Raw genomic sequence first — 11,447 nt, forward strand, 5'->3', positions numbered from 1 at the left:
AGGTTTGCAAGAACCGAACCTCGGTAAAACAAATCCGCGTGTCACACTCTTTATTCGCTTGCGATTTGTTTTGCACCCTCTCTCGCGGACTCGATTATATTTCTAAAGCTAACTCGGCTTGTAGTTGTGATTAACTTTGTAAATTTCAGTTTCGCCCTATTCACCCCCCTCTAGGCGACTTTCAATTGGTATCAGAGCCTGGTGCTTCATTAGAGCCTAACCGCTCGAAGTGATGTCGGGAGATCACGCCAAGAAGGAGATGGAAACCGGCGAAAAGCCCACTACAAGCCACGAGAAAGCTTCATCGGAAGAGTCCCGCAAAAAGGAAAAGGGGAAGGAGAAGAAAGCCTCTTCCCACAAGTCGCATCGGAGTGGCGACAAGATAAAGAAGATGAGGAAGGTGGTCTACTACGAGACCGACACTTCATCACCTTCCACCTCCGGCTCCGATGCGCCCTCCATAACTTCTAAGCGCCATGAGCGCAAGAAGTTTAGTAAGATCCCCTTACGCTATCCTCGCACTCCTAGACATACACCTTTACTTTCCGTCCCATTAGGCAAACCACCAACATTTGATGGTGAAGATTATGCTAGGTGGAGTGATTTAATGCGATTTCATCTAACCTCACTCCACAAAAGTATATGGGATGTCGTTGAGTTTGGTGTACAGGTACCATCCGTAGGGGATGAAGATTATGATGTGGATGAAGTGGCTCAAATCGAGCACTTCAACTCCCAAGCGACAACTATACTCCTCGCCTCTCTAAGTCGAGAGGAGTATAACAAGGTGCAAGGACTTAAGAGCGCCAAGGAAGTTTGGGACGTCCTCAAGACCGCGCACGAGGGAGATGAGCTAACCAAGATCACCAAGCGGGAGACGATCGAGGGGGAGCTCGGTCGCTTCCGGCTTCGCAAAGGAGAAGAGCCACAAGACATGTACAACCGGCTTAAAACCTTGGTGAACCAAGTGCGCAACCTCGGGAGCAAAAAGTGGGATGACCACGAGATGGTTAAGGTTATTCTTAGATCTCTTATTTTCCTTAACCCTACTCAAGTTCAATTAATTCATGGTAATCCTAGATATACACTAATGACTTCCGAGGAAGTAATCGAGAATTTTGTGAGCTTTGAGTATATAATCAAGGGCTCAAAGAAAATCAATGAGCTAGATGATCCCTCCACATCCGAGGCACAACCGGTTGCATTCAAGGCAACGGAGGAGAAGAAGGAGGAGTCTACATCGAGTAGACAACCAATCGACGCCTCAAAGCTCGACAATGAGGAAATGGCGCTCGTCATCAAGAGCTTCCGCCAAATCCTCAAGCAAAGGAGGGGGAAAGACTACAAGCCCCGCTCCAAGAAGGTTTGCTACAAATGTGGTAAGCCCGGTCACTTTATAGCTAAATGTCCATTATCAAGTGACAGTGATAAGGGTGACGATAAGAAGGGGTGAAGAAAGGAGAAGAAGAGGTACTACAAGAAGAAGGGCGGCGATGCCCATGTTTGTCGCGAGTGGGACTCCGACGAAAGCTCTAGCGACTCCTTCTCCGACGAGAACGCCGCCAACATCGCCGTCACCAAGGGACTCCTCTTCCCCAACGTCGGCCACAAGTGCCTCATGGCAAAGGACGGCAAAAAGAAGAAGGTTAAATCTAAATCCTCCACTAGATATGAATCCTCTAGTGATGATAATGCTAGTGATGAGGAAGATAATTTACGTACCCTTTTTGCCAACCTAAACATGCAACAAAAGGAAAAACTAAATGAACTTATTAGTGCTATCCATGAAAAGGATGATCTCTTGGACTCCCAAGAGGACTTCCTAATCAAGGAAAACAAAAAGCATGTTAAGGTTAAAAATGCTTATGCTCTAGAAGTTGAAAAGTGTGAAAAATTGTCTAGTGAGCTAAGCACTTGCCATGAAACCATTGACAACCTTAGAAATGAAAATGCTAGTTTAAATGCTAAGGTTGATTCAAATGTTTGTAATGTTTCAATTCCCAATCTTAGAAATGATAATAATGATTTGCTTGCTAAGATTGAAGAGTTAAACATTTCTCTTGCTAGCCTTAGGATTGAGAATGAAAAATTACTTGCTAAGGCTAAAGAATTAGATGTTTGCTATGCTTCCATTTCCGACCTTAGAAGTAAAAATGATATATTGCATGCTAAGGTTGTAGAATTAAAATCTTGCAAACCCTCTACACATCGACCGTTGAACATACTTCTATTTGCACTAGATGTAGAGATGTTGAATATTAATGCTATACATGATCACATGGCTTTAATTAAACAACAAAATAATCATATAGCTAAACTAGATGCTAAAATTGCCGAGCATGAACTTGAAAACGAAAAATTTAAATTTGCTCGTAGTATGCTTTATAGTGGGAGACGCCCTGGCATCAAGGATGGCATTGGCTTCCAAAAGGGGGACAATGTCAAACTTAATGCCCCTTCTAAGAAATTGTCCAACTTTGTTAAGGGCAAGGCTCTCATGCCTCAAGATAACGAGGGTTACATTTTGTACCCTGCCGGTTATCCCGAGAGCAAAATTAGGAGAATTCATTCTAGGAAGTCTCACTCTGGCCCTAACCATGCATTTTTGTATAAGGGTGAGACATCTAGTTCTAGGCAACCAACCCGTGCTAAGTTGCCTAAGAAGAAAACTCCTAGTGCATCAAATGATCATGACATTTCATTTAAAACTTTTGATGCATCATATGTCTTAACTAACAAATCCGGCAAGGTAGTTGCCAAATATGTTGGGGGCAAGCACAAGGGATCAAAAACTTGTGTTTGGGTACCCAAAGTTCTTGTGTCTAATGCCAAAGGACCCAAAACCATTTGGGTACCTAAAGTCAAGAACTAAACATGTTTTGTAGGTTTATGCATCCGGGGGCTCAAGTTGGATCATCGGTAGCGGGTGCACAAACCACATGACAGGGGAGAAGAAAATGTTCTCCTCCTACGAGAAAAACCAAGATCCCCAACGAGCTATTACATTCGGGGATGGAAATCAAGGTTTGGTCAAAGGATTGGGTAAAATTGCTATATCACCTGACCATTCCATTTCCAATGTTTTTCTTGTAGATTCTTTAGATTACAATTTGCTTTCCGTTTCTCAATTATGTCAAATGGGCTACAACTGTCTTTTTACTGATGTAGGTGTTACTGTCTTTAGAAGAAGTGATGATTCAATAGCATTTAAGGGTGTGTTAGAGGGTCAGCTATACTTAGTAGATTTTGATAGAGCTGAACTCGACACTTGCTTAATTGCTAAGACTAACATGGGTTGGCTATGGCACCGCCGACTAGCCCATGTTGGGATGAAGAATATTCATAAGCTTCTAAAGGGAGAGCACATTTTAGGATTAACAAATGTTCATTTTGAGAAAGACAGGATTTGTAGCGCATGCCAAGCAGGGAAGCAAGTTGGCACTCATCATCCACACAAGAACATCATGACGACCGACAGGCCGCTTGAGCTACTCCACATGGATCTATTCGGCCCGATTGCTTACATAAGCATCGGTGGGAGTAAGTACTGTCTAGTTATTGTGGATGATTATTCTCGCTTCACTTGGGTATTCTTTTTGCAGGAAAAATCTCATACCCAAGATACTTTAAACGAATTCTTGAGACGAGCTCAAAACGAGTTCGGCTTAAGGATCAAGAAAATTAGAAGCGACAACGGGACGGAGTTCAAGAACTCTCAAATTGAAGGCTTCCTTGAGGAGGAGGGCATCAAACATGAGTTCTCTTCTCCCTACACGCCACAACAAAATGGTGTAGTGGAGAGGAAGAATAGAACTCTATTGGATATGGCAAGAACCATGCTTGATGAGTACAAGACTTCGGATCGGTTTTGGGCCGAGGCGGTCAACACCGCCTGCTACGCCATCAACCGGCTGTATCTACACCGAATCCTCAAGAAGACATCATACGAACTCCTAACCGGTAAAAAGCCCAACATTTCATATTTTAGAGTCTTTGGTAGCAAATGCTTTATACTTGTTAAAAGAGGTAGAAAATCCAAATTTGCTCCCAAGACTGTAGAAGGCTTTTTATTAGGATATGATTCAAACACAAGGGCATATAGAGTCTTTAACAAGTCCTCTGGACAAGTTGAAGTTTCTTGGGACGTTGTGTTTGATGAGACTAACGGCTCTCAAGTAGAGCAAGTTGATCTTGATGAGATAGGTGATGAAGAGGCTCTGTGCATCGCGCTAAGGAACATGTCCATTGGGGATGTGTGTCCTAAGGAATCCGAAGAGCCTCCAAATGCACAAGAACAACCATCCTCCTCCACGCAAGCATCTCCACCAACTCAAAATGAGGATGAGGCTCAAGTTGATAAAGGAGAAGATCAAGCAAATGGGCCACCTCAAGATGACGACAATGATCAAGGGGGAGATGCAAATGATCAAGACAAGGAGGATGAAGAACCAAGGCCGCCACACCCAAGAGTCCACCAAGCAATCCAACAAGATCACCCCGTTGACACCATCCTCGGCGATATTCATAAGGGGGTAACTACTAGATCTCGTGTTGCACATTTTTGTGAGCATTACTCTTTTGTTTCCTCTATTGAGCCACACAGGGTAGAGGAAGCACTGCAAGATTCGGATTGGGTGGTGGCGATGCAAGAGGAGCTCAACAACTTCACTAGGAATGAGGTATGGCATTTAGTTCGACGTCCTAATCAAAATGTTGTAGGAACCAAATGGGTCTTCCGCAACAAGCAAGACGAGCATGGTGTGGTGACAAGGAACAAAGCCCGACTTGTGGCCAAAGGATACTCCCAAGTCGAAGGTTTGGATTTCGGTGAAACCTATGCACCCGTAGCTAGGCTTGAGTCAATTCGCATATTATTAGCCTATGCTACTTACCATGGCTTCAAGCTTTATCAAATGGACGTGAAGAGTGCCTTCCTCAATGGACCAATCAAGGAAGAGGTCTATGTTGAGCAACCTCCCGGCTTTGAAGATAGTGAGTACCCTAACCATGTCTATAAACTCTCTAAGGCGCTTTATGGGCTCAAGCAAGCCCCGAGAGCATGGTATGAATGCCTTAGAGATTTTCTTATCACTAATGGATTCAAAGTCGGAAAGGCCGATCCTACTTTATTCACTAAAACTCTTGAAAAAGACTTGTTTGTATGCCAAATTTATGTTGATGATATTATATTTGGGTCTACTAACGAGTCTACATGTGAGGAATTTAGTAGGATCATGACACAAAAATTCGAGATGTCAATGATTGGGGAGTTGAAGTATTTCTTGGGATTTCAAGTAAAGCAACTCCAAGAGGGCACATTCCTTAGCCAAACGAAGTATACTCAAGATATTCTAAGCAAGTTTGGGATGAAGGATGCCAAACCCATCAAGACACCCATGGGAACAAATGGGCATCTCGACCTCGACATGGAAGGTAAGTCCGTGGATCAAAAGGTATACCGGTCGATGATAGGTTCTTTACTCTATTTATGTGCATCTCGACCGGATATTATGCTTTCCGTATGCATGTGTGCAAGATTCCAAGCCGACCCTAAGGAAGCTCACCTTACGACCGTAAAACGAATCTTGAGATATTTAGTTTATATTCCTAAGTTTGGGCTTTGGTATCCTAGGGGATCCACTTTTGATTTAATTGGTTATTCGGATGCCGATTGGGCGGGGTGTAAAATTAATAGAAAGAGCACATCGGGGACTTGCCAGTTCTTGGGAAGATCCTTGGTGTCTTGGGATTCAAAGAAGCAAAATTCCGTAGCTCTTTCTACCGCCAAAGCCGAGTACATTGCCGCAGGCCATTATTGCGCGCAACTACTTTGGATGAGGCAAACCCTTACGGACTACGGTTACAAACTAACCAAAGTTCCTCTTCTATGTGATAATGAGAGTGCAATCCGCATGGCGGATAATCCTGTTGAGCATAGCCGCACTAAACACATAGCCATTCGGTATCACTTTTTAAGGGATCACCAACAAAAGGGAGATATCGAGATTTCATATATTAACACTAAAGATCAATTAGCCGATATCTTTACCAAGCCACTTGATGAACAAACTTTTAACAAACTTAGGCATGAGCTAAATATTCTTGATTCTAGGAACTTCTTTTGTTGATTTGCACACATAGCTCATTCATATACCTTTGATCATGTCTCTTTTATTTGCCATGACTAATGTGTTTTCAAGTATATTTCAAAACAAGTCATAGGTGTATTGAAAGAGAATTGGAGTCTTCGGCAAAGACAAAGGCTTCCACTCCGTAACTCATCCTTCGCCGTCGCTCCGAGCGTCTCTCCGTCTTTGGTATAATCTTCACTCATATTTTCTATTCGCCAAAGGGGAGAAAGTAGTTCGGCAAGGGCTCTAATGATTCCGTTTTTGGCGATTTATGCCAAAGGGGGAGAGAGCATGAGCCCAAAGCAAAAGGACCGCACCACCACTAATTTCAAAAAGAGTTTTTTTACAATTGGTATGATTTTCAATTTGGTATCTGCTTGTGTTCAAAAAGGGAAGAGAGTAGTATTTTTCAAAATCAATATCTTAAAACCCTGTCGAACACTAAGAGGAGGAATTTATTAAGGGGGAGTTTTGTTGTAGTCAAAGGAAAAGCAGGGGGAGAAAATTTCAAATCTTGAAAATGCTTCGCAAAATCTTATTCATTTACCTTTGACTATTTGCAAAAGAACTTTGAAAAGGATTTACAAAAGAATTTGCAAAAACAAAACATGTGGTGCAAGCGTGGTCCAAAATGTCAAAAATGAAGAAACAATCCATGCGTATCTTATAAGTATTTATATTGGCTAAATTCCAAGTAATCTTTGCACTTACATTAAGCAAACTAGTTCAATTATGCACTTCTATACTTGCTTTGGTTTGTGTTGGCATCAATCACCAAAAAGGGGGAGATTGAAAGGGAATTAGGCTTACACCTATTTCCTAAATGATTTTGGTGGTTGAATTGCCCAACACAAATAATTGGACTAACTAGTTTGCTCTAGTCTATAAGTTATACAGGTGCCAAAGGTACACACTTAGCCAATAAAAATACCAAGAAATGGGTTCAACAAAAAAGCAAGGGATAACCGAAGGCAGCCCTGGTTTGGCGCAACGGACTGTCCGGTGTGCCACCGGACAGTGTCCGGTGCACCAGGGAACTCGACGCCCAACTTCGCACCTACGGGAATTTTCAGAGGAGCTTCGCTATAATTCACCGGACAGTGTCCGGTGCTCCAGAGGAGAGCGACTCTGAACTCGCCAGCTTCGGATTTCCGCTCCGCTATAATTCACCGGACATGTCCGGTGCACACCAGACTGTCCGATGAGCCAGCGGAGCAACAACTACTTCGCGCCAACGGTCGACTGCAACGCATTAAATGCGCGCCAGCGCGCAGAGGAGCAGAGCATGCGCGGGTGGCACACCGGACAGTCTACAGGACTTGTCCGGTGCACCACCGGACAGCCAGGCGGGCCCACACGCCAGAACTCCAACGGTCGGAACCCAACGGCCTGGTGACGTGGCTGGCGCACCGGACTGTCCGGTGCGCCATGCGACAGCAGCCTCCACCAAACGGCTAGTTTGATGGTTGGGGTTATAAATACCCCCAACCACCTCACATTCAAGTCATCCAAGTTTTCTAACTTCCAACCACTTACAAGAGTTAGGCATTCAATACAAGACACACCCAAGTGATCAAATCCTCTCCCAAATTCCACAAAAGCTTTAGTGTTAAGTGAGAGAGATTTGTAGTGTTCTTTTGAGCTCTTGCGCTTGGATTGCTTTCTTCTTTCTCATTCTTTCTTGTGATCAAAACTCAATTGTAACCAAAGCAAGAGACACCAATTGTGTGGTGGTCCTTGCGGGGAAGTTTTGTTCCCGGTTTATTTGAGAAGAGAAAGCTCACTCGGTCTGAGGGACCGTTTGAGAGAGGGAAAGGGTTGAAAAAGACCTGGCCTTTGTGGCCTCCTCAACGGGGAGTAGGTTTGCAAGAACCGAACCTCGGTAAAACAAATCCGCGTGTCACACTCTTTATTCGCTTGCGATTTGTTTTGCACCCTCTCTCGCGGACTCGATTATATTTCTAATGCTAACTCGGCTTGTAGTTGTGATTAACTTTGTAAATTTCAGTTTCGCCCTATTCACCCCCCCTCTAGGCGACTTTCACTACGCGAACTGTCCGTGCACTGTTCACGCACTGTTCACCTTTTGCAGACGACCGTTGGCGCAGTAGCCATTGCTCCGCATGGCACACCGGACAGTCCGGTGAATTATAGCGGAGTGGCTCTCCAAAAACCCGAAGCTGAGCAGTTCAGAGTTGATCTCCCTGGTGCACCGGACAGTCCGGTGCGCCAGACCAAGGCAACCTTCGGTTTCTTTTGCTCCTTTCTTTTTGAACCCTATCTTGGACTTTTTATTGGTTTGTGTTGAACCTTTGGCACCTGTAGAACTTATAATATAGAGTAAACTAATTAGTCCAAATATTTATGTTGGTCAATTCAACCACCAAAATCATTTAGGAAAAGGTTTAACTCTATTTTCCTTTCATAAAACACTAGTATTAACGGTCATCCCGCGTCACTTTTTTCACTAATAGAAAAATAAAATAAAATTGTGTATATATGGGAGTTTAAACATTGGGTGTTGGCTCCATATTTACACACACCTAACTAACAGAACACACATATTTTTATATCTTATTAAAATCAAGTATACGCATATGATATATAGAAATCGTGACAATACACGAGCAGATTTCGTCTGATGGAGTCGATTTTCTTAGGTTCTGTTTGGTTAGGTTGTAGCTATGAAAAAAAGTTGTTGTGAGCTATGGGAAAAGTTGTTGTGGGCTGTGAGCTGTTAAAAAACTAAAAATCATTTGGTCGAAACAACTAAAAATCGTTAAAAGTTTTTCGATATATATTTCCACAGTTACATCTAAAAGTCACTAAAAGTAGGTCCAATGATGCTTTCATTTTTAGACCGTGAGAAAGTCGGTTTTTAGAAAAAATTGCTTCCTGAATCTAGTCTGGTTTAGCTTTTAACTTTTAGGAGATAAAAGCCAAAGCCAAAAATCAAACCAAACACACCCTAATTGTTGTTTTAGGAAGCAGGTACATGGATATATGCTATGCAAGACTTCCGATCATGTGGACGTTATTTTGACAAGAGCAAGATCAAAAATCTTACAATCGAGTATATTTCACACGACACTGAGAATTGAATTTCATTCAAAACGGGGTGGGGTTTTCATTTTATTACACGACGAACAGAATCAGCAAACGACGGAATGGACTCGTAGGTCCCTGCACCCGGGAACGGAGCTTCAAAAGCAGCAAGACACGTATGACGTATGAAAACGACACGAACAGCACAAGGAACCATGTTGATGGATGGCGGCGGTGGCGGCGGCGCAGGTAGTTTATTCGTCGGCGGGAAGGGACGGCAACAGCTAGAAGTGCCGCTCGTTCTGGACCAGCCGTTGGGTCTTCACGCCGTGGCCGTCGGTGGACGACGGCAGGTGCTGCTGCTGGCCCAGCTGGCCGTTCTTGGCGCTGGCGTCGGTGGACGTGGACGGCGGGCGCTGCAGGGTCTTGACGTACTTCCAGGTGTCGCGGCCGGAGACGTCGTGCCACCACCTGCTGACGTTCTTGCGGGACTCGAACATGCGGCGGGAGCGCGGGTCGGAGACGAGGTGGTCCGCGTAGGGCAGGTGCGACAGGTCGGCGATGGTGAAGTTGTCGCCGGCCAGGAACGTGGCCTCCTCCAGGCGCTGCTCGTAGATGTCCAGCAGCTTCTCCAGGTCCTTCTTCCTCTGCTCGAACAGCTTCAGCATCTCCTCCTCCTTCTGCGCGCTCACCTTGGTCTGGCTCGCCGCCGGCTGTGACCCGGCCACACCGCGCTTGCCGCTGGACGCGTCGGCGTTGCTGCCTACGGTGGCGTCCCTGGCGTTGAACGCGCCGCCGTTGCCGTTGTCGTTCTGCTTGGGCAGGGTGGGCGGCAGGAAGGCGAGGCTGTAGACCATCTCGGCGCTGGGCGCGTCGAAGCTCTGCGCCTCCGTCTGCAGCCACTGCTCGATGGACGCCCGCTCCAGCGCGCCCGTGCCAATCAGGTACGGGTTGCCCTGCTTCGCGTACTTGTGGGAGATGTGGCGGAGGATCCCCCTGGAGTCTGCAGCAAGGTAACGTTCAACGGCCGGTGAATGTCAGCGCCATTGCTGCACTGCACCACTGCACCACGTACGCATCCGCCAAGCAGAGCAGCAATGCACTTACCGGAGAGGGTGAGGCTCTCGTCCTCGAAGGTGAGCGCCTCGCCTTGCGGCTGCAGCTTGAGGTACTGGGGCATGCGCTTGGTGCCGCGGTAGGCGTCGACGCGGATCAGCTGGAACTCCACCTCCTTCTCGAAGAGGCACATGAGCACGCGGGCGACCTCCGCCGAGGTGGGTGACCCGAAAACCTTCACGCTCGCCATCTCACTGTCAGAGCACACTACTGAACTGAAGGAATGCAATGCAATGCGAGTGTGGTTGTGTGCTGCTGCCATTGGATTGCTTGGGCGTGCTTATATAGTTGCCAAAGCGGGTAGCACAAAATGCCTTGCTTGGCGGGAGGCAAATCTAAAGCTGGAACACGAATCAAAGGGAAAGAGAAAGAAGATAAAGAGCAAAGCGTTCGATGCCATCAAGGAGAAAGAGACGATTGTCTTGTGTTGCATAAACATGAAGCCATTATGGCAGTCACTGGATACCAGGGTAGGGTGTTCATCAAAGAACAGCACAAATGGATGCTTTAGTAAGAGTGACATATGATCAAGATCTGAAGATTTAACTATTTATTAAGTCAGGAAAGGGGCGAGAAAAAGAAGAGTGCGGGAAACAGGTACTGGGCTTAGAGCTGGTTTGGGTTGTTTGATTCTGTTCGGCGCATCAAGCAAAAACTGCAAAAGCTTCACTTTTAGTAACCATATGGGGGTGATCTTAACATGTTCAGATATGCTAAGTACTAGAGCACTACACTTTTAGCTGCAAACAGATCTCAGTAATGTAAAATGAAAGCAAAAGCAGATTATTAACCAGCCTCGTACATAGACCATCCTTTATCATCTTTGCACTTTTTTTTTGTATAGGTTATATAATAGAGCGCCAAGTATCATCTTGCTGTTAGTTATTTTCTCCTATGTTCACATGCTATCGAAATAATGTACTCATTACTAGTAACACTTAAGAAAAGATGAAGACAATCAGAGAAGGGAATAATAAAGTGTTACAGGCTCGTCTGCACTGAAGGACGTGATAACAAAAACATATTTTTCCCAAGAAAAAAAAAGATATTGATGGTCGGTGACAGTAACGCAACAGGCAAAAAATACATAAATTTTTTTATTTCGGTGATTAATAAGGGCCTGTTTTCACGATTGAATCCCACGCGCGGGGTGCT

General features: G+C 45.0%; 1 protein-coding gene across 1 annotated transcript; it reads right to left on the bottom strand.

Moving 5' to 3' along the window:
- Positions 1-9,236: 9,236 nt before the first annotated feature.
- On the bottom strand, positions 9,237-10,540 carry LOC541829 (glutathione transferase11). Its single transcript, NM_001111510.2, has 2 exons — positions 10,284-10,540; positions 9,237-10,179 (listed from the first exon to the last, which is right to left on the bottom strand). Exons 1-2 carry the CDS (start codon positions 10,480-10,482, stop codon positions 9,461-9,463), a joined length of 918 nt encoding a protein of 305 aa, NP_001104980.2. The 5' UTR covers positions 10,483-10,540; the 3' UTR covers positions 9,237-9,460.
- Positions 10,541-11,447: the final 907 nt, after the last annotated feature.

This window comes from Zea mays, chromosome 1 (genome assembly GCF_902167145.1).
Source record: "Zea mays cultivar B73 chromosome 1, Zm-B73-REFERENCE-NAM-5.0, whole genome shotgun sequence".
Taxonomy (NCBI): domain Eukaryota; kingdom Viridiplantae; phylum Streptophyta; class Magnoliopsida; order Poales; family Poaceae; genus Zea; species Zea mays.